This window comes from Oryza sativa, chromosome 1, assembly GCF_034140825.1.
Source record: "Oryza sativa Japonica Group chromosome 1, ASM3414082v1".
Lineage (NCBI taxonomy): Eukaryota > Viridiplantae > Streptophyta > Magnoliopsida > Poales > Poaceae > Oryza > Oryza sativa.
Genome location: NC_089035.1, coordinates 37,647,242 through 37,670,346, shown reverse-complemented (window position 1 = coordinate 37,670,346; position 23,105 = coordinate 37,647,242). Strand labels below are relative to the sequence as shown.

The 23,105-nt window shown below is 41.2% G+C and overlaps 4 protein-coding genes across 20 annotated transcripts; 3 read left to right on the top strand and 1 right to left on the bottom strand.

Moving 5' to 3' along the window:
- Nucleotides 1-146: 146 nt before the first annotated feature.
- On the top strand, nt 147-3,939 carry LOC9266107 (probable 3-deoxy-D-manno-octulosonic acid transferase, mitochondrial). Of its 5 annotated transcripts, none has more exons than XM_015765505.3 (11): nt 147-479; nt 578-620; nt 1,049-1,171; nt 1,338-1,457; nt 1,533-1,611; nt 1,751-1,888; nt 2,132-2,229; nt 2,554-2,644; nt 2,754-2,873; nt 2,963-3,033; nt 3,373-3,939. In XM_015765505.3, exons 1-11 carry the CDS (start codon nt 166-168, stop codon nt 3,568-3,570), a joined length of 1,395 nt encoding a protein of 464 aa, XP_015620991.1. In that variant the 5' UTR covers nt 147-165; the 3' UTR covers nt 3,571-3,939. The 5 variants fall into 5 exon arrangements, with proteins under 5 accessions (XP_015620991.1, XP_015620992.1, XP_015620993.1 ...); XM_015765506.3 differs by having other exon boundaries at nt 1,772-1,888; nt 3,373-3,823; XM_015765507.3 differs by lacking the exon at nt 1,049-1,171.
- A 3,774-nt stretch (nt 3,940-7,713) lies between these two features.
- Nucleotides 7,714-9,504, top strand: LOC4324755 (cis-prenyltransferase 4, chloroplastic). The gene is made up of 4 exons (XM_015773493.3): nt 7,714-8,093; nt 8,176-8,243; nt 8,524-9,007; nt 9,082-9,504. The coding sequence occupies exons 1-3, from the start codon at nt 7,728-7,730 to the stop codon at nt 8,975-8,977; spliced, it is 888 nt and encodes a 295-aa protein (XP_015628979.3). The 5' UTR covers nt 7,714-7,727; the 3' UTR covers nt 8,978-9,007; nt 9,082-9,504.
- A 2,246-nt stretch (nt 9,505-11,750) lies between these two features.
- Nucleotides 11,751-20,308, top strand: LOC4324753 (RNA polymerase II C-terminal domain phosphatase-like 2). 13 transcript variants are annotated; one of them, XR_010737927.1, is made up of 18 exons: nt 11,751-12,249; nt 12,567-13,037; nt 13,749-13,959; nt 14,516-14,673; nt 14,751-14,821; nt 14,915-15,020; nt 15,097-15,186; nt 15,548-15,596; nt 15,909-16,039; nt 16,122-16,175; nt 16,444-16,540; nt 16,693-16,867; nt 17,013-17,093; nt 17,443-17,508; nt 18,800-18,868; nt 19,107-19,142; nt 20,016-20,088; nt 20,165-20,308. XR_010737927.1 is itself a non-coding variant. In XM_026022341.2 (17 exons), exons 1-16 carry the CDS (start codon nt 11,917-11,919, stop codon nt 19,117-19,119), a joined length of 2,214 nt encoding a protein of 737 aa, XP_025878126.1. In that variant the 5' UTR covers nt 11,751-11,916; the 3' UTR covers nt 19,120-19,142; nt 20,016-20,308. The 13 variants fall into 13 exon arrangements, 4 of the variants coding, with proteins under 4 accessions (XP_025878126.1, XP_025878125.1, XP_015620273.1 ...); XR_003240234.2 differs by having other exon boundaries at nt 16,693-16,901; XR_003240235.2 differs by having other exon boundaries at nt 16,693-16,901; nt 18,800-18,873.
- Nucleotides 19,604-22,541, bottom strand: LOC4324752 (uncharacterized). Its single transcript, XM_015764821.3, has 4 exons — nt 21,416-22,541; nt 21,176-21,336; nt 20,744-21,097; nt 19,604-20,386 (listed from the first exon to the last, which is right to left on the bottom strand). The coding sequence occupies exons 1-4, from the start codon at nt 21,762-21,764 to the stop codon at nt 20,111-20,113; spliced, it is 1,140 nt and encodes a 379-aa protein (XP_015620307.1). The 5' UTR covers nt 21,765-22,541; the 3' UTR covers nt 19,604-20,110.
- Between the last annotated feature and the right edge of the window lie 564 nt (nt 22,542-23,105).

The following is a 23,105-nucleotide window of genomic DNA, read 5'->3' as shown; positions in this document are numbered from 1 at the left end:
CTGTCTATGAATACGGAGAGACTCAACACCGGAGACGCTTTCTTATATCGAAGGCGTATAAACGAGAGGTAAGTTGGGCTCGGTACTGAAAGCACGCGACCTCACGCGCCGCTAACAAAAGCCCAAAGCGACCCAGGCCGTGAGTCGTTGGACGGGCCAGGCTCGATGCGGACGGCCCGCACGCCGGCGTCGGCGGCGCGCGGCGGCCGGGCGCTGTACGAGCTGTACAGGGCGGCGAGCCGCGCGGCGGCGCCGGCGGCGCTTCTATGGCGGCGGCTACGAGGACTGGAGCACCCGTCGCGTTGGCCCGAGCGGCTGGGCAGGCCGTCGGTGGCGCGGCCTCGTCCGGGCTCGCCGCTCGTGTGGTTCCACGCCGTATCCCTCGGCGAGGGGATGGCCGCGCTCCCGGTCGTACGCCACTGCGCCCGCCTCCACCCTGGTCTCCCCATCCTCCTCACCACTACTACCCTCTCATCCTTGTAAGCTTCCCCCATTACCGCAAATACGAGTTGCCTGGCTCTCTCATTTCCGTGTAATGTGGCCATATTCTATTTCGGTTGTTTTGATTTCAATGCAGCGAAGTGATGAAAGACTTGCTCCCGGATGGTGTCATATATCAGGTGAGCTCGGAAATTGCTCTTGTACTTTCAGATCCCTGTCGTGACGGCCGGTTTAGTTTTCTGAGAAATGGCGTATGCACAACAAATTTTTACTGATGGACTGTTCTTGAAAAAAAAGGACATTTTAGGTTCGAACTGTGTCAAGGCAGATAGATATTGTCTGTTCATTATATGTATCCCTTAAACTAAGGTCATATTATACTCGTTGAACTATGATAGTAAGGTTTCGTAATATTAAACCTTTAAGGTGGTAATATTCGATAGTACAGACACAGATCAAGCAAAGTTTTGGGAACAGATGGAACTTGTTTAGATGAAGGGAATCACGAATAGGCTAACAGAAGGATAGTTTAAATGTTTGATATGCCCTATATACATCTACGGTAGCTTATTGTTGTTTTACATAACTGAAATACATATGTGTGTAGTTTGCACCCCTTGACTGTCCTGATGCAATAGAAAGTTTCATTGGATACTGGAAACCAAATTTGATACTTCTTATGGAAAGTGAACTCTGGCCAAACCTCATTTTGTCTGCAGCAGAGAAAGGGGTAAGTTTTTTTTTTCTCATAATGACTATTTTCTACTAAGTGGTTAGGCTTCCCTTTGTTACCCTTGTTTTTTCCATGTGCAATGGCAGATTAGCTATATTTTCGGTCCATAGTACATTCTTTCACTATTTAATTATCTGCTGTGAATGACCTTCCTATTTTTCAGATTGCAGTGGTTCTTTTAAATGCGCGCATGTCATTGAAGTCTTTCAACCGTTGGTCCTTGCCTCTAGGGTTGCAGTTAGTCTCTTTGATGCTCTCCAAACTATCACTTGTTATCCCATTGGTATGGAGTGGTGGGGTTCTAAACCTTATTTTGATGTAAAATTATTGCCATTGTATTCATTTCTATCTGTTCCAGAGTACTATTCAAGCTGTTCGTTTTCAATTACTTCATGCACCACCACAGATCATCCATTTTGCTGGCGATTTAAAATACGGTATGCGCCATGCCAATTTTTCTCTGGCTTCCTATGTTCATGAGAGTATGTTTGAAATAAACATATGAGTGATGCATTTCTCAAGGATTATCTTGGGAGCTTGAAAGATAACCAGGTTCACAAACTCAATAATTTATAGAGATTCATGTGATTTACCTAGCTGTTGGTGACATTGCTGCTGGGGAGAAAGAGGTAGCTGCAATAGAAGATCTTCAGCAGCAGTTCAGCAATAGGCCCATCTGGATGGCAGCTTCTATCCACAAAGGGGAAGATGAAAGTAAGCACCTCAGACACCCACCTTTTCTTTTTATTGGATCAGTATTATCTGCTCTTCCAAGGAACTGTGTGCAGGACTAAAACTGTATATATGTAGCTGTTTTGCCTATGGTGATGATCACCATTGATATCCCTAAAGTCATTGCTGACTTCTTTATGCTTTCCTGAATAATTGAATCCTTGCCTTACTATGCTTATGTTCTCAACATAAAAACAATGTTGACAAGCTTCCTCTCTTTTTCAGTCATTCTCCGTGTTCATGATGAGTTAACCAGGGCGTATCCTACTCTACTTTTAATTCTCGTCCCAAGGCATCCTGAGGACAGCAAGAATGTTTCTCAAGTATGTCAATTGTCTTCCTTACCCTTTTATATCTGGTCCTGTTTAGTTGATGAAGTAGTTGGTGGGTTGTACTGCTTATCTTTTAGTTTTTTTTAATACATTATCATATTGGGTAATCTATAGGTGTAGCATTGTTGTAATGAAAAAAAGGGAACTAACTTAGTTCACTGTATGAAGCTTGAAATTAATTGCTTATAACTGTTTGTATACGATTACTTGAAATTTCTTATGGTTCTAGAGCATGTAGCATATGATTCTCACTTCAATGCTGATAGTATAATATGTATGGGCCACATCTTTAGTTCTTTACTCATCTTCTTTTAGACCCTGAAGAAACAGAAAGTGAATTTTGTGCTGAGGTCAACAAGAGAAGTGGTGTCTTCAAACACCAGTATATATGTGGTTGATACGTTAGGTTTGTGCTATCTCTTATGCCTTAAGTTTGCACATTTTTTCAGTATGGAGTATGGACTGTGTATATTCTTTTGAATGTTAGTTAATGAATGAAATACCATGGAAAATAGGTGAATTAAGAATGCTCTACAGGGTTACTCCAATAGCTGTTATTGGGGGTTCTTTTTTGCCCGGCTTAGCTGGACATAATATTTCTGAGGCTGCTGCAGTTGGTTGCGCTGTTATGACTGGTACGCAAGAGTGCAAGACACATCTGACTATTTTGAATGACTTTTTCTACAAAATCGGAATGTCTAGAGTTTCATTAATTGTCTTTCAGGTCCTAGTGTTGGGCACTTCTATCATATGCTGGTCGAAATGTGGCAAATAAATCCTTTAGCTGTCAAGCAGGTGATAATCTGTCTTGTACTTTGTTATTTATCTAACTGACACAAAAAATGCCGCATCATTTGTGCACTATGTTCGATTAAGAGTGGGATTACTACTATTTCGTGGCCTTCTTAGGGGAGGTATTTTGTTAATTATTGACTTGGCCTTGTCCCTACTTCTGGAAATTAGTTTGGACGGTAACAGGATGAATTGCCTTCTACTTGCTCTTTCAATAAATTATGCTTGCAATGTGGGTATGCTGCTTTACTGCATGGGTGATTCTTTTTTTTTTTACACCTAAACATCGCAAGGAGCTACAGCCCCTTTCATTCTATGAGGATTAATGCAAATGTTTTTCAGGTCAAAGGAGAATATGAACTTTTGGAAGCACTAAAACAACTGCTTGGTGATTCTAGAGCTCTGGAAGCATGTCAAAGAGCCGCAAAAGATGCGTTTTCCTTTATGTCAGATGGAGTTGTCAATCGTGTATGGAATTTAGTCCACCCGTTCACTATTGGTTCCCAAACAGACACATGCGACAGCTTCTCGAGTAGTTAGTATGGAAGGCTTGCACATGGAAGTATGGAAAATCAGGGTAGTCACATTTAAAACATTGACATCTTCTAGTAACTTGCAGGGACAGGTTGACAATGTATGAGTCCTCTTTATTAGGAAGATAAGGTCTCACGAATTTCTCTGTACAGTCTGATGCACATAACAAACTTGTACTCCTAGCATGCCGGTGACAGATGACACAAATATCAAATTAAAGGCCATTAGCTCCTCTTAGCAATCTAACATTTCTGACGAATTCTACTGGAGCCCCTCTCATTTTGTATTTTCTTGTGATGTGGGTCAGCTGTTGTAGACTTGCAGTTCTTCGTCTCCTATCAGTATGGCTGATAATTGATTGTTTGACTTTGTTTATTTCTTGTATTGGTTGATCCCCTGTAATCAGGTTTGCAAAAGTTTGAAAAGCATGTCCTAACAACTTCATGATTTATCAGGCGTGCCATGCGTGACTTTTACTTTGACTAAATACAGTTTCAGCGGGGTTTTCTTTTGTCCGGTGGCCCGTGGGGAGGGCAGAATATTCGATCAGCTATAGGTATTCACAGTATTCTCCCGTTTCTGGTTTCTCAGTAAGCAACCACATGCGCAGTTTGCGTTTCATTATGCGTGCGACCATATGTGCAGGTTTGCACATTGGCATGAGACAGACTGCTCTTCAGCCGTTCTGCATCTGTCTAGCGATACACACACAGTACGTGCTTTAACTGCGAGAAACCTAATTCGCGCGCGCCGGCAGCGCGCACTCCCGGCTGTTTTCTCTTTTTTTTTCCATACGGCCCACTCGGCGTGCGCCCGCGAAATCTAACCACCGCTGTTTTCTCTTTTTTTTTTCCACTTTTTTTTCTTCCCTGATTTTTTTCGCTTTCCTTTTTTTTTCTTTTTTTCCTGATTACTTTTTAATCTTCTAGCAGCAAGTGTTTTTATTTTTTAAAAAGTTTTTAAATCTTGACTTAAAAATTTTTAAATCTTAATTTAAAAAATTTCAAATCTCGAGTTGAAAGTTTTCAAATTCGAGTTGAAAGTTTTCAAATACGAGTTGAAAGTTTTCAAATTTTGAGCTGAAAGTTTTCAAATCTCGAGTTGAAAGTTTTTAAATTTGAGTTAAAAGTTTTCAAATCTCGAGTTGAAAGTTTTAAAAAATTTTCTTGCAAATTGAAAACTTTCAAAGTTCGAGTTGAAAGTTTTCAAAATTTGAGTTTAAAGTTTAAATCTTAAGTCAAAAGTTTTCAAATGTAACTTAAAATTTTTCAATCTATTAGGAAAAAGAATCTCCTAATAAAATAAAAAATCTATTGTTAATTACCATCATTATCCTTAACTAACAGAGTTAGTTAGGCTACCGCGTCGGCGTACGCACATACTAGGAACGCCCCTTTAACTGCCCGTCCGTATTCTCAGAAATGGAGCAAAAAGCCAAGGCAACGTTCAGAGCAAGAATGCAGGATATACACTATTCAGCGTTTTATATACGTCAATGGTTTTCAATTGAGTAAATTGCATCGCCGGTACACGAACTTGTCAGATGGGTGCAATCTAGTGCACGAACTTGTAAAATGCTCATTTTGGTGCATGAATTTGTCTAGGTGCGTGCGGAGAAAACCGAAAAGTACACTACATGGTTAATCTTATTAATTTAGGGGTTGATTAGGATACTATGTAAACATATATCTAAGAAGGTTGCCATTAGACATATCTATTCAATAAAAATCAGAAAGATTAAAAAACTTAGCACTAATATAAGGGTTAGAAACATATGAGATTCGTTATTTCCATTCTGAAGGATAAAGTTAAGACGAAATTTATAAATATTACGTGTCTTATGCATACTCACTATACGTATGCACGTCACATCCTAATGAACATCATAAATTAACATTGCTAAGTTATTTTGGTCCTCGTTCGCACGAACTAGACAAGTTCGTGTACTGAAATAAGCATTTTACAAGTTTACGTACTAAATTGCACCCACCTAATAAGTTTGTGTACCACCAATACAATTTACTCTTTTCAATTTTTATTAAACTACAGAGCTTTCCTTCTTGAAAAGAGGAAAAAGGCCTACGTGTCAATGGTTTCAGTTTTATTGACACCTTCACAAAGGAATATAAAGGGGTTGTTGTACGACGAAATCCCGTTCGAACGGGATGAAACCGGTTGGGTATCAGGTATAATACCTTATAGTTATCAGATCTCAAGTATTATCTAATACCTTAGGGATATCAGGACCTTATACCTAACTAGTATCATCCCATTTGTTGTAGTAGGGGGTGAACGCCATCCCTATGTTCGGCAAAAACACACACAATAAGGAAATCGTATTTGAGCCATGCAATCTGCTCGAATGAAGTTTTGACCTGTAACAACCCTTGATCGATCATTTGCATTTGCCCAAGAAATGTTTATTCCAAGGAAAGTGCGTTTGAGTAGTTTCACTTGCTCAAATCAGTATTCCCTCCATCTCAGAATATAAGAAGTTTTAGAGTTAGACACAGTTATTAAGAAAGTAGATAGAATTAAGAGAAAATCCCTTATGTATCTATGAAAGTTTACCTAATCCATTCTATATCCCTGAATTTTGCTCAATCCCTTACATACCTCTGAATTTTAGTTTGGATCCCTTCCATGCCTTTTCCGCTAGTTGACCGTTAGTTAACCGTTAAATTCTTTTGAAAAAAAGTCCATTTTGCCCTTTGCTACGAAGAAACATAATAAATTAATGAAGTATATTGTTGGAATGTAAAAATTTATTGGATGAGACTATTATATTTATGAGTCTGTGATGCACCATATTATTTGTGACAAATTTACTTTTACATATGATATAAAAATTTAATACTTATTTATTAGTTATTAAAAGTTCTTTTATGTAGCATGTGTTTTCATAGTAATACAACAGATTTGTTTATTACTATCAGAACACATATGCTAAAAAAATAAATAAGTATTAATTTTTTATGTCATATCTAAAAGTATATTTATCGCAAATAATATGGTGCATAACTATCTCATAAACATAATAGTCTCATATAATAAATTTCTATGCTCCAACAATATACTCTATTAATTTATATACTTCTTTATACCAAATGGCAAAATGGACTTTTTCATAAGAATTTAACGGTCAACTAGCGGAAAGGGCATGGAAGGGATCCATACTAAAATTTAGGGGTATGTAAGGGATTGAGCAAAATTCAGGGTATAGAAGGGATTAGGTGAACTTTCAGGGGTACACAGGGGTTTTCTTTAGAATTAAATAGGGAAAGGTTGTGATTGGTTAAGAAGTGGAGGTAGTTAGGAAAAGTGAACGATGGAGGGTTGTGAATTGTTGGGAAGAGAATGTTGGTGAAAAAAAATGTTATATTTTGGAACAAATACTGAGTGTTAAAGGTTGTTATATTTTTGGACTGATGGGGTATATTACTAACAACACAACGTGTTTGGACAATTCTCTTCACTTAGCAGGTGAGAAGCCAGAAGATGGGAAAAATGTATTCAAGCCCTCACGAGAGAGACATTACTCTACCCGGATGATTGAAGTCAAGGGAAAGTATCATTGAGCAAAAGAACATGTCTCAAGAAGGTAACAGGGGATCACTCCAACTACAAAAGAACATGTCTCAAGAAGGTAACTGGGGATCACTCCAACTACAAAAGAACATGTCTCAAGAAGGTAACAGGGATCACTCCAACTACTCTCACTGGATGTTACTTGAAGACCACTAAAATATAGTAAAATGCTCTTAGGATTGTAAACTTTATAAGGGTAGTATGATAATATGTAGGCCCTCAGGGGCAAACTTGTAATCTCAAGTGTATGGTTGAGAGTCATTTAAGCCGACCTAGATCCTGTAAGCAGGGACAAGTTCAATAGAGAAAAATACTTTTCACTCACTTTGCTTTTGAGCTCACTCTCAGGATAGGCGGGAAACTATACTTCCCCGTCTATCCCCAAATTTGTCCGTACCCTAAGGTCACGATACCGTTCGAACGAGATATCGTCCCGTAGTATTCTTGTAAATCAATTTCTTGCAATTTGTTTAGAATTCCCCAGGAAATCACAACATCATAAAAAAAAGAAAAAAACAATTCTAAAAGGTTAATAAATGCAGAGCTTTTCATCCTTTTGTCGGAGTTTGGGGGCAATGCGCCAAGCCGCCAACACCATGCTGCCCTCCCACTCTCCAGCTGCTACCCATCAGCTACCCACCTCCCCTCGCCGCAGCACGCGCCCCGCGCCGCCACCACCATGCCCATGCCCGCGCGCCGGCGCAGCCCCGGCGGCCGAGTCTCTCCTCCCTGGATGCCTTCGGGCGGAGTCGCTGCCCCGGCACGTGGCGGTGGTGATGGACGGGAACGCGCGGTGGGCGCGGGCGCGGGGGCTCCCGTCGGCGGCCGGGCACGAGGCCGGGCGGCGCGCGCTGGAGGAGACGGTGCGTCTCTCCCGCGCCTGGGGCATCCGCGCGCTCACTGCCTTCGCCTTCTCCAACGAGAACTGGAGCCGCCCCAAGGTACACACGCCTCGCCGCCGATTCCTTCGAAATCTCTGCCTTCGCCGAGCTTGACGCGTCCTCGCCATGTTGGAATTCGCAGGTGGAGGTGGACTTCTTGATGAGGCTGTTCGAGCGGGTGATCCACGATAGCGTCGCCGAGTTTCTGAGGTAAACATCCGTACTTGCAAATTAAATAATTAGTTAATGCCTCACGCGTTCACAACACTTGGCTTTGTGGAACTGGAAGTTCGCCAATAGATGCTCAAAGCCCACAGTGCTCCGGGCGTACCAGCAACTCAATTACCAGCTTGTAATAGGAATTTCTTGCAAGATTCATAGGAAAAAGATTCAATTTTCACAGGAGCCAGTATAATTTCCTGCCAAAGTCTAATGTGTACATGTCATGTGGTGATGTGGACAACAAAATGAGGATTTTTTTTTTCCACAGGGAAGGAATTCGGCTACGTGTAATCGGTGACAGCTCAAGGCTACCGGTTTCTCTACAGAAGATTGCGAGAGAAGCCGAGGAGACCACGAGGAACAATTCACAGCTTGATCTGACACTGGCAATCAGCTACAGCGGGAGGAGGGACATCGTGCAGGCGTGCCGGAAGCTTGCCCAGAAGGTGCAGAGCAAGGCGCTCGCGGCGGAGGACATCGACGAGGCGCTGTTCGCCGACGAGCTCGAGACGAGCTGCGCGGCCGACGAGTTCCCGTACCCCGACCTTCTCATCAGGACCAGCGGCGAGCTGAGGCTGAGCAACTTCTTGCTGTGGCAGTCAGCGTACTCGGAGCTCTTCTTCACCAACACGCTGTGGCCTGATTTCGGGGAGGCTGATTACCTCGAAGCGCTTTGCTCCTTCCAGAGCAGAGACAGGCGATTTGGTGTAAGAAAATTGTAGCACAAACATACAAAAGTTGAAGCATGAAAGGTATGTGTCTGAAAATGCTCAGTGATAGTTGGCAGGTAAATATCAGTCAATGCTTATGACTTGGTTCTCTGCAGGAATGTTGATCAAGAAGCATAGGACATCACATTTTTCATGTTAGTTCAATACTTCAATTATCCATGTTAAAGGCAAGTCTGAACATACAGTACAAGAAGAGCCAAAAATATGTAGAAAAGCAATTCAGCAAGTGAAAACACCATGACAACTAGGCATACTGAGTAGAAAAATGTTGCTATGAAATTGCAAGATGAGGAGCACAAACACGAATGTCATGTATATGGCATTTGATTCACAGAACCACAAACAAACAGGTTTATACAAGGAACATATGAAGAGTATAATGTATTCGATTTATTAGAACCACAAACTAGATAGCAGTGAATCATTCATTGTGTACTCGACGGAGTAGTACTAGTATTAACGGCCAAGTAACATGAGATTGGCCAACTTATTTGGTTTCAGTTCCTTTTTCTCACATATTCCTGCATCTTCTTTTTTCACTACACTTTCTGATCATAATATTTGATTAGTACTGGAGACCATTTATTCACCGGTTATACAAACTATAAAAATAAAAATAATCTAATGCCAACTACAAGTGATTTTTCGTTAATTTTGAACGAATTTTAGCAAAATTTCAATGAACTCCAATAAACTTTGAATAAAACCATTCGAGATGCGCATTTTGAGCCGGCTCTAGATGCTCAAATTTCGCCGAGATTTTGAACCCTAGAGTGCATACAACTCTATAATTCTTGTTTATTCATTGTCCTTTGCATCTTCTTCACACTTTAAGCATATCATGTCCTTGTATTGCTCCATTATGATCAATGGCAGGATCGATGGCATGATAAATGCTGGTACCATTGTTGCGGTCTCTGTAGTACTAGCACATAAATCATGTAAAAGAGGTAGAGGGTGTCCAGTTCAGGTGAGTGAATAAGTACTAATGTGTTCACGGGTTGTGCTTGTCTAGTTGTCTATGTAACCGTAATTTTTTTTTATAGAAGTTGGGGTACGAAGATATAATCATCAGTACCCCATGCCTGATTACAGCTCATGAGAAATCTTATGAAATATGATAAGAGTGAACTATATATATATATATATGCATACATACTTACTCCCACTGAATGCTACTAGTAGTTTGTACATATCAGTTGAAGCAGCCAACGGAAAGTTGTTTAACATACATGCTTGGTTGTTTATTACTAATGCTGATACCAATTTTTTTGTCCAAAATTTATTCACAGAGTATTTATCCTTGATCCCAATCCACCCATAAATCCAATCCAACCTGATTGTTCCACAAGCATTTCCTATTTTCCCACACGGTTCTAAGCTGGTCCGCAGTAGTACAATTCAACAGAAAAGGAGATTCCCCAATATGCAGAAAACAAAAACTAGTCTCCCGGTGCAAACCACGCCGGATGCAACTCCTGCGTAGGACTGTAGGAGTCAGGCATGGACCCTAGAAAAAGTGAGATCCATATGTCAGTTTTGCAATGATCAACTTCAATACGATACTATACCCATCCTAAAATATAAAAGATTTTGCTAATATATTAGACGGATGTAGTAATAAATTGTACTGCTTTCGTCCTAGAGTAAATTTATTTATTTTTTGCTCTTCTCTTTTGTCTCAAATCGGAGTTTGTGAAAGTATGAGATAAATTCACTAGGAGTAAATAAAAGGAAGAATAATTAAATTGAGATTTGATAAAAATAGTGGTATTTTAGTCTTTTTTTGATTTTGTATTACTCCCTCCATTCACTTTAAAATGTGATGATCAAATTTTAAAATCTGATTTTTTGAAATATGACAATCAAAGTGAGGCCGTGTTTAGTTTATTTTAAATTTTCAAAAATTCCAACACATCAAATGTTTAGACACATGTATGGAGCATTAAATGTGGACGGGAAAAAAAACCAATTACACAGTTTGTATGTAAATTGCGAGACGAATCTTTTGAGCCTAATTACGCCATGATTTGACAATATGATGCTACAGTAAACATTTGCTAATAACGGATTACTTAGGCTTAATAAATTCGTCTCGCAGTTTACATGTGGAATCTATAATTTGTTTTGTTATTAGTCTATATTTAATACTTCAAATGTTTGTCCATATACTTAAAAAAGTTTTGGCAGAGGAACTCAATACAGCCGCCTAAATGAAAATGAAAGGGAGTAGCAAGTACTCCGTACCCCATATTGGGGCATTTAACTATTTGCCACTTTTAGATTTGACAATTAACTATTTGTCACTTTTAGATTTGACAATTAACTATTTGTCACTTTTAGATTTGACAATTAACTATTTGTCACACCTATCTTAATGACATGTGGATTCAGTGGCAAATAGTCAATTGCCACATCTAAAAGTAGCGTATAATTCAATATCTCCATATTGGATGGATGAAAAAGTAGCCTTTGAAATAAGTGGGACCTGAATATCAGTGATCTCGTTCTGACCACACCGACCGTACATGCCGTGCCGGGGTGCCTAACCCAGTGACGCACCGAGCCGGGTTCGGCACGCGACGTGGTCCGACCGACCGCAGCCAGACCGGAGACCGGACCGGACAAACGGAACCCTCCACCCTCACGCCTCGGCCCCCAGGCTGCCTATATAAGCGCACCGAAGCCCCCTCTTTCTCAGTCTTGACTCCTCCTCTCTCCTCTCCTCCACCCCCCCCCCCCCCCCCCCCTTTTTCTTCCCCCCAAATTGCCAAAACCCGCGAATCCGCGTCCGTCGAAGCGGGAGGCGGAGGCCGCAGGCCGCAGCCAAGGAGAGGCAAAAGGCGCCTCTCTCGCTCGCGCACGCCACGCCGCGCGCGCTCTCACTCTCCCCCCTTCTCTCTCTCTCCAATTCCTCCCTCTCGCCCGCGATGGCGACGCCCCGCGCCCCGCCCCAGGCGGCCGTCCCCGGAGGAGGGGCCGGTGCCACCGCCGGTGGGGTCACCATGCGGATGTTCCACGGCGACGTGTTCCTCGGCGAGGCGGAGGTGTTCCCGATGAAGCAGGGGGCCGAGGGGAGCCTGCCGTTCCCGAGCAACGAGATCCGCATCAGCCACCTCTCGCCGACGAGCGAGCGGTGCCCGCCGCTCGCCATCCTGCAGACCATCGCGCCCTTCTCCGTGCGATGCAAGCTCCAGGCCAAGCTGATGCCTCCCCACCCGAGCCTACACCGCCTCTACCTCACTTGCTTCAACGAGTACAAGGTTTGCCCCCACGCAATTTCTCAACAATCGCTCATGTCCATCGCTTTGTATTAGTATAGCTGGTACTCCCATTCGAAATCGAAGCGAAATAAGTTGTTTACAGCGACTACTTGGGAAATGGTATTAGCGCCACTTCTAAATTTTGGGGCAATCACCAGTAATCAAAGCGTTTTACACATTCTATTATGGATCTTCGATGGGTTGTGTGTTTGATGTGGTTTGATTCGTTCGGATGATGTTTCCCATTGATGATATTTCCATCAGGGGCACGAAATAATAGGATTTATAAAATTTTTTGTCTCCTTGGGTTTGTGTAGAGCGCAGTGGTAGTAGTTGGAGATGAGGAGCTACACCTAGTGGCAATGCCGAGCAAGGTGGAGAAGGTGCCATGCTTTTGGTGCTGTTCAGTACGCTCTGGGATCTATGCAGCATCTGTTGGGATGCTGAACTTGCGGTGCCTTGCTATCGTATTTGATCTCGATGAAACCCTTATTGTCGCTAACACAATGAAGTCCTTTGAGGACCGGATCGAGATGCTTTCCCGTAGGATGGATATTGAAGACGACCCCGTCAGGATAGCAGGGATGTCTGCAGAAATCAAGCGGTATATTGAGGACAGGGAGCTGCTCAAGGAGTTCATTGACACAGATACAGTTACAGATAATGGCAGAATCGTTGGGACCCAAAAGGAGGAAGTTCTGCCTATCTCTGGTGGGCAGGAGCGTGTTCTCCGGCCTGTTATCAGGCTGCCAGAAAGGAATGCGATTCTAACTCGCATAAATCCAGAGGTACAATTCAGATAGATCATGTATAAATATATTTCATTTAAATGAAATGTTGTTATCGTTTGCCTGTGTGCATGTTTTTGGCCTGGGGTTATCTAGAATTACACTTTGAAATCAGTTGGACCTATTCCTGGGTTGGAAAAATAGAACTGGGCTCCAATTTGCTGCCCACAAAAGGCATGCTGTATGTCTATTTGGTTATTAGCGATGGTACAAAAATAAGTTCTATAAATGACTTGTAATTGCTGCAGTTTTGATCCTCGGATAAGACATATTTGTTCAGGCTCATTGTTTCTACCTACAGGTCTGTATGATCTGCATAGTTACATAATTTGCTTTGTACATGTGATGTTTATGAATAAAACAGATGCAGAAATGAACTTGTAGCCTGATGGTTTGGGAAATGATGAAATAACAATTAACACAAAGTTTGACAACCTACACACAATGTGTTATTATCAGCTCATATGTTTGCTGCCAATTAGAAAAAAGAGATTCTATTTTAGTAATTATTTTTGTAATGCTTATCTGAGACGATTAATCAAGCTGATTAAGTCATTCTGGACTGAAAATGGGCTCAGTATAATTCTCATATGTCTAGTTATTCAAAATTTTGAGATAACTAGAGTTTTTAATTATTGTAGAATTCTGTAATTAGTTCCCTTTTTTGAGGTGATTACCTTATCCCCTGTCTGATTTTAATACTCTGCTCAGGTTCGCGATACTAGTGTTTTTGTAAAGCTAAGGCCTGCTTGGGAGGATTTGAGAAGTTACCTGACTGCTAAGGGACGCAAACGATTTGAGGTCTATGTATGTACAATGGCTGAGAGAGATTATGCTCTTGAGATGTGGAGGCTTCTTGATCCAGAAGCCAACTTGATAAGCTCTCATAACCTTGCAGAGCGTGTAGTATGTGTAAAGTCAGGTAAATTTTCAAGAAATTGGAGGTTCTTTTTTTTCTGCTATCTTTCATTGCTTTCTTGTCTCAACATGTTTTGTTATATTGACATCGTTACTAAACACAGAGTAGCTACTTTAAAACACTGAACACGAATATTCTGTGTTATCTATCTTTTCATGTACAATGAAATTATGTTGTGTTTCCAAGTTATTGAGAAGGAATGGGTTCGGTATTGCAGATTAGTGTCCCAGAGAGAAAACCCATAGTTTTTCTAGCATGTATCGTTCATTCCCTTAGTATTGTATTTCATTCTTATCCTTACAACTTCAAATATAGTGCATAAGTAGTACTAAATATTGTTTAAATTTGTATAAAACTTATTCTTAGTTTAAACAATATAATATTTGTGTAGAATGCTTAAGTGAATGAGAAATTGCGCTTTGCCATTGCCCATTATATGGATAATACATAACATAGATCTTCGCTTTACTATCTCTATTGTCTCAGCTCTGGACTATGTTCCTGCCATAATTTCATGGACATAACCACCAATATTATTCATTATTCTATTTCATGGCAGGTTCGAAAAAGTGTCTGCAGAATGTTTTTAAAGACAAAGGATGCCATCCGAAGATGGCCATGGTAATTGATGACCGACTGCAGGTTTGGGATGAGAAGGATCAACCTCGAGTTCATGTTGTCCCAGCATATACTCCATATTATGCCCCACAAGCTGAGGTATTTATTTGTATTTTATTGCTTACACTTTTTTTGGTCAACAATATCTCATTCTGGACCCTGTTTGCATATTTTAGATGGCAAATGCTGTGCCTGTGCTTTGTGTTGCAAGAAATGTTGCTTGCAATGTTCGTGGTGGTTTCTTCAGGTTGGTAAAAAATATAAGATACCGTATGTGCATTCTGATGATATCATGCTTACTGTTGTAATGTTATTCTTTGCGTTCATCAATGCATTGCAGAGAGTTCGATGAAAATCTATTGAGAAAAGTGTTTGAACTAATGTATGAAAATGAGTTGCTAGATCTTCCATATGCTCCTGATGTTGGTGACTACTTAGTCTGTGAGGTAACATTATTGAATCGTTGTTATTTTGTGTGTGTTTATTTTCTAAATGGTTATCCAACTGCTAATTTTGTTCCAGGACACTAATTTTGCACCAAACAATAAGGATGTTGCCCCTATACCTGAGGGTATGAGTGGAGCTGAAGTAGGGAAGAGGTTGAATGGGCTGGTGAGTGCTGATCTTCGTTTCTGCTTTGCTTTGATTTTTAGGGACTTGATTTTTTTTTTCACCTAGATCAAATCAGCTAATGATGCCTATTTCTATGGTAAGCGCTGTTATACAGCATAATATAAATGCTGTCATGTAGCTTGATTTCAATTATTTATAACCATCTACTTTGTGTTATTTCATTTTAGAAGAAATGTAGGTGTATCAAATTGATCCTTCTTTGGCTTACAATTGGATTTGTCCTTGTATCAAAATTAAGTCCACAGTTCTATCACTTAGCTAGCAAAATCATCACTAGTTTCTTTATCAGTTTGTAATAGACTAGTATATAATGATCATGCTAGTGTGTTCCTTATTTCAGGCATATCCTAGAGACCAGAAACAAATACCATCATCAACCCGTTTGTCAGGTACTTACCTCATGTCCATTATCTTTATTGGCTTTCTTTTGGTTCTTCTTCCTGGGCTTTCTTGAACCCTTGCATTTATAAATCACTTTAGTCATTTTTTATTATTACCTTGCGGACATTAAAAGAGGGAATGGTTTTCTCTGTACCATTTTTTCCCTGTAAAGGAAAGAGTACTCTACTATGAAATGCAGCAGCATCAACATTATGCTTGAAAATCCTAATTGTACCTCACTATTATTAAAGAAGTACAATTCATATATTGTTTTGGATCTGTAATTTGATGCTTCGAGTAACATAAACCAATCTTTGTAGATGACGACGGAGTGGCACTCCGTGGCATTCCAGGTGGTACAAATATCCAATCTAACGGGGGATCATTGGCAACAACCCCCTCATTATTTGTCACGGTGTTGCAAGAAATTGGACGGCTGTGCGAATCCAGGGTATTTGGATCTTTAAGATTATATTTGTTTTCTGCCATTGCCCTTATGAGCTGAGAGTAATCTCCTGTTCTTTCTTCATTAGGTGGAGTTCAGGTCTACTGTAAGCAGTGGAAAAAACATGCAATTTTCTGTTGAGGTTGGCATTTTGAATTTTTACATATTATACTTCGTTTCCATGTGGTCTTGGCAACAGCTTGGGCTGAAATTCTAATTGAGAAAAATATATATTTAGAATGTTGAGACACATTTCCTTTGGCGTCTCAACTCTCAACTTCAGCATCAGTCCAGTGCTTTTGCTCTGAAGCTGTTTGCTTGCGGGTGCATTACCAGATTTGTATAGCAATGCTGTGATATCTCTACTTAATCATGTGATCCTCATGTTACCTATACATATGATGTTCCAGGTTCTATTTAGTAATGAAAAAATCGGGATCGGCATTGGAAAAACAAGAGATGAAGCCCAAGTACTAGCTGCTGAAAAAGCTCTCCAGAATTTGGAAAGTGAGTATAATCCTTTACATCTTGATTATTGCAAGCTTGAAAAGTTACGTTTGTTTTACAATTCCGTGTTTACAGGTGTCATTCTTTTTCTAAAGCATTCACTGATGAGAAATTCCATGTGCCTTAAATCCTGTTATCTGGCTGACTTGCAGGCAATTACTTGTCATTCATGGCTCCTGTTGCTGGAGTTCTTAATAAAGATGTGAACAAGCCTCCTGGGAGTGGAAATGGCTTTCTCGAAGATATTACTCTCTCAGAGGATATTTCTATGGAAGAGCCATCTGGAAGTACATTAAAAGAACAGGATCATTCAAAAGCTTTGGATAGGTTGTCCTCTGTTATAAGTCTTATTAGAGAACTTGTAAGAGATGCTGCTGCTGCACTTATATTCCATTTTAGTGTCCTTATTAATGTGTTATTTCTTTTCTTAACTTTGCTTAATTGAATTGTAATTTGCAATTGCTATTTCTAGTGCTTGGAGGACCAACATGTAGTATTTCGCGATCAAGTACGGGATTCTGGCTCAGCATTAAATGGAGAATACCATTTCCAGGTTAATTAACTTGCATAGTCGCATCGTTCTAGAATTCTCCTAGCATAGTTGTGGGCCTTCTGGCTTATACCACAGTGTACCCGGGTGTTGCAGTTCTGGAGCAGACCAGTTCTCACCTGTCTGGTATTGGGTTTTTGTTTGAAGAAGGGAACTAGCTGGTTACTACTTGCCAGAGGGAGCCGGCTGGTTGCTACCTAGTTTTTTTTAGCTTATGACAAATATTCCTGTATTATACTGGCAAGTGTTTAGAAACTAAACTAAATTGGATATTTGCTAATTGCCTATTTAAAATTAACTTATATGAGCTTGTTAATGCAATTAATGTTGCAACTGTTGTTATCCTTTGTAGGCTGAATTAGGAGGACAAATTCTTGGGAGGGGCATTGATTTGAACAAAGATTTTGCGAAGCTTCAGGTACTATATTTTATATTGCTCTCGCCTTTTGTTCATAGCTTTTATGTGTTGATGCATTGCCACTTTAAATACTTTTTTGAGTTCTGTCGTTCTAAATTATATTTGCATCAGGCATTGCACTGACTTGCACGCAGATGTGATAAATGAGGCACCTGCTGGCTTGCAAAGATTGTAGTGTTGTACATTTCATATGTATATATCTACATGATATTGTGCTTTATTGCAGAAAATCTGTCTAATAGGAATTGTGTATACTAATCTAACTAGGATCTGACTTTTGACATTTGCACAATTATTGGGAATACTAAAGATGCCTCTGTGTTTCGAGGTTGCTGCCTCAAGCCTGCAACAAGCCCGAATCACATTCTCCTAGAATGCTCCACCAGCATGACTTTGTCCAAAATTAATGTCCCAACATTAATTGCACTAGCAAGCTTGAACCAAGAAGCTGCCTTATAAAATTCTACCTGTTTCAGCCGGCCTCATAATATTGTGCAAATTTGAAGTTGTTCCTGAAGTGGCCAAAACACCCCCGTAAACTAGGTTTGATATTTAATGGCAGGTGAGCTTCAAGTCTGCTGACATGAACATGAGATGTAAATATACTCCTTAACATCGACTAAAAGGGGGGACATTCCTATGCACACATGCTTCAGGTGCACTTTGTGCACAACAACTAACCAATGTCACCAGAAAATCTTAAATAAAATTGTTCATTTACTTCTAATCTTACTCCACCTATATATAAGTTTTGGAATTCAAATCCATTAAATATCAGCGGTTACCAAAAGGAAAAAAAAAGAAAAGAAAAAAACTCTCTGTTTTATGAGTATGTATATGTCAGTTGGTGTGCACAGTGAGTGCACCAGAGCTTGTGTTCACGTGATATGTTATGGCCAAAAGAGTTTGTGGGAATTTGGAAATGCCATCTTTACCATTACCAATTTGGCCAAAAGGGCTTGTGGGATTTCTAACAAATTAAATCCTTCTCAGGATTCGAACCCATGAATGCTGTCCACTTGGTCCACACATTACCATTATTAGGATATCATTTTGAACAAAAGTAGGTCTTCTAGTGACTTTGATACATTTAAACTTCAAAACTGAATGGAAATATTTTGGCCAGTAAAAACTTTATCAGGACTTGCCTAACTATCCAGTTACTTGCATTAACCACTAATAACTGCCTGGTGCAAAGTGTGCTGGTTCTGTCTCGAGGGGGCAACAGCACTGTTATAGCCTCTTTATTGCTGCGGTTTCCTGATACTCACCACTAAACATTTTGTTTCAGGCTGCAGAAGAGGCGCTGAAGACCTTGAAAACAACTACGGACCCACAAATCAAGAAGCATTTGAGACCAGTAAGGTAGCTATTTGATGCTTGCCGTTTTTGCACGTCAACATATCTTAATTTGCAGATGAATGCTATTTTTATTTACGAATAATGTTTTGTTCTGGACTTCATTGAGTATTTTTGCCAGTATCTCTTCCTAAAAATATCTTGTATTCTGGATAGTAAGATGTAAATTAATCATTATTCAGTCCTTATGTCTCTCTTATCTTACAGCTTGTCATCTCTTCTTATTATTTTTATTCCAGATGCAACAGCTGAATTTCCCCTTATATCCCACAGAGGTGAGTTTGATAATGTTGAAATGTGAGGCCAGCTGTTGATAACATGCCATTTTCAAAATTGTGGCATTCTGGCAATCCATTGGTTTATTACTGGAAGCGCTTCTCCAATTATGGTTGGCTGGCTGCCTCTTGAACCATGATTTTCATGCAAAGTGTTTTTTGCCTCTCCGAGTTTAGAAGGTGATAAATTATAGAGAATTGGGCATGGTGCATCGTGGATTCTGTTGACCTTGGACCGTTTGCTCCATACAACCAAAGCTGTAATCTTCACAGGATACTGGCGTAGTTGGATAGCTGTAAACAGGTAGGGGTAGGGGTATGTCATGAATATTGACTGTTTCCTTGACGGATACAGTTATTTGTAAACAAGTTAGTTTAATTAAAGTGGAATGTCCACGCTGATATTTCACGTTTACATGTTTTAAATGCTGCCAGCTTTCTTATGTAAATTAAAGAAAGCATTGCAAATCATGGACATCATTTTTACTAGATCACCAGAACAAGAGCATATTAGCATTACAACTGAAATGATTGAGAAATGAACGTAAATCTGGTGGATTAAAGTACATGTGGTTGAGCTTATACGTTGTGGTTATGGAGCACATGTTATGCCAAATCTCCAGACTTTCAGCTTTTCCTGGCTCTTATTCTAGATGTATTCTACAGAATTTATCGAACAGATAAATTTAACCACAATATGCATTTCACTAATTGAGTTTTTTGGTAGCTTAGTCATTACTGGTCCTAAACATACTTGCACTGCTAACAGCTTTCCTGCTCTTTTTGCACTGCTAACAAGTACTGCTGGTGTTGCAGACCTTAGCAACGTAAAGGGTTTTTTGTTGCAGTTCTCAATACACTTGTTCCTTGTAGGTTTGCAGCATGTAGAAGCTTTCGAGTTTTGAATGAAGGCACCGCGAGACCGTGTGATCAGCCAAAACTGCAGGTCAGCGTCTCTGATGCTTACTTCATGTTTTTCTCGTGCCGATTTGGAAACCAAGGCTTCGGAGCAACTGCTGCAGGGCTTTCCTGGTCCAGGCCATGTCATTGAAGAAAATGCTGGCCAGCCCCAGCCTATTATTCTCTACTGGATCGCCCTCCTTGTGCAAGATGGCATCCTCACCGTTGCTTCCAGCAAAACCAGAAGCTGCGGCTGCAGTAGCAGTGTGATTGCCATCTTGTGCTGCCATGTTTGCCTCCCCACTAAGCTCATCTGGAATCTTGTGGTGTTTGTCCAATGCTAACTGATTTAGAAAAGAAAAAGGGACGATTAAATTAACAAGAAGCTGATCTTAAATACTCCCTCTATTTCAATGTATGATGCCGTTGACTTTTTAACTAACGTTTGACCACTCATCTTATTTAAAATTTTTATACAAATATAAAAATACTTATGTCATGCTTAAAGAACATTTGATGATAAATCAAATCACAATAAAATAAATTATAATTACATAAATTTTTTAAATAAGACGAAATGTAAAACACTTGTCAAAAAGTCAACGGCGTCATACATTAAAATACTGAGGGAGTAGTATATTGTTGCACATAAATGTTTGCTGCCCTTTTACACAGAACAATACTGTCACCAGGCAACTTACCTGTGGCTGGATCGCGTCGTTTGCTCCCATCATTTCCCTGTAAATATAAGTGACTAAAGCCGATTTTGCATCATCCACACCTACAGTCACACCCTTGTTGGTCTCTTGTTCTTCACCCAGTTGAAGCTCATCTTCCTGGAAGACGCCATCGCTTCCTGAAAATATCCCATCTGCGTCACCAATCTCTTCTGATACTTGCTGATTCTTCGCCTCGTCCCAGTCCTCGCAGACAATCAAGGTGTTCGAGGTGTCAGCTACATGCAGTATTCTGTTACGACCGTGCTGCCATTCGACATGTCCCGATCGATCTTGCAGCAAGAACTTGAACTCGATCGATCTTTCTGCTGGCAATTCCTGGACAGATCAGAAGTGGGGATGATTCATTACGAGATTATACACGGAGAATGGAAGGATTCGCGTGATGGGATTCACCTTCTTCACTGTCCACACGTGGTCTTCGGACCAATCCAGAGCAGCCGCCTTCGCCGGATTCCAGAGACCGAGCGCCGCGACGTCGCCGACGACGAGGAAGCGCTGCCCGAACGCGCACCGCTTTTGCAGCACGAATTTGACGTGCACTGTCTTCGTAGGAACTGGAGGGTAGAATATATCATGAGCTGTTTAAGAGAATCGCATCGTCTTGTGATTTTGTAATTTTTGAGTGGAGCTCACCGTCATCAGGAGGTGGGAGTGTCTTGGTGGAGCCGGTCTCCTCGTCGGCGTCAACCTGGACCGAGTGATCAACGCAGTGAGACGGCTTCAGCGACGGGATCACCGAATCGGAGCGAGCCAGCGTCTCGTGTACCGCGGCGCCATCTCCCAGGGACGACGACAAGGGTTGCGCCGTGATGAGGGGCTCCCCGAGCGACGCGACGAGCAGCGGCCTCCGTCGCGCGGTGGTGGCGGGCGCCGGGGAGGCAGCAACGCCACCCGCGCGCGTCGTGCTGCTGTCACTGCCACCGCGACGCGCCGGCGCGCGCAGCCCGCCGCCTCGGCACACCACGGCCGCGGCGGTTTCCATCAAAGCGGAACGCCTGCACGGGAGCTGCACAGTGGACACCACACCACCGAGAGTTGCTTGACGCGGCACGGATGCATTCGCGCTCCGGGCGGGCCTTTTTCAGCAGGGTGGGACGAGGGAATCGCGCGCACGGCAGTGTGTGTGGCCGTGGTGACAAGGCGGTTAGCGCCCGCGGGGCCCTCCTGTCCCCGTTCTCCTAGCTGCCCTGGTCTCGCGTCGGATCCGCGCGCGCCGAGTGTTTCGCATCCGTCTGCCCCTGCCGTTCGTTGCGTTGCGACTTGCGACGCCCGCTGCCGTGGACTGGATCCGCCACGGCAGCGAAGCCGTGCGGGCGACCGGGCCGTCCGGGAGTGCCAACTGAGACTAGCTCTGCACAGCACTGCACAGGTGTGGACTTGTGGTGGGTTAATAGATGATGAAGTGCTATATATGTTAAAAAAAAGTTATATACTCCCTTCGTTTCTAAATATTTGACGCCGTTGACTTTTTTAATTATGTTTGATCGTTCGTCTTATTTAAAAAAAATTACGTAATTATTAATCTTTTTCCTATCATTTGATTCGTGTGTATATATATATATATATATATAGTTTTACATATTTCACAAAAGTTTTTGAATAAGATGAACAGTCAAACATATGCTAAAAAGTTAACGGTGTTAAACATTTAGAAATGGAGTGAGTATATATTTTTTTTAAAAAAATGAAGCCAACAAAGCTGGTGTTATATTAAGTAGGGGAGGAAAAAGTATTTACAAGATGAAGTGCTATATTGTATGTAGGAAACTGTAACGTGTTGAGAAAAAAAAAAAGAGGCAGCAACATCCTAGTCGTACGGCTCGTCTAATCAACCGTACAAGTCACAACAAATGCCCGTGTTTTCTTACAAGCCTTCGAGCACCATGGCAAATGGTTTCTTGCCTTCTCGCTTCGGCATCAATGCAACAGAAGAAAAGGATGCTAGCTGGAACTGAAGTGCAAACAAACCGGAGGGAACGAGGGCATGACCGCGTGAGTTATTTGCTCTAGCAAATGAAAGTGTGCACTGCAGACATTGACAACAATGCACGTATGATCTTTTTTTTAAGATAATGGATAGAAATCCAGCCTCTATATCCATAGGTGGATATATACAGCCAACAATACACGTATGATGGGAGTAGATAAAACGATAGACATACAGTTCACCCGAACATTCATTTCATTGACATACAAATGCAGGGAACAGGGTTCTAGGAGGGAGGATTGAAGCCTTGAAGGATCTGAAACTAAAGGAAGGACTATTACTGGTAAATCCCAATATAGGAGTGAAAACAAGACGTAATAAAAAGGATCGACGCGG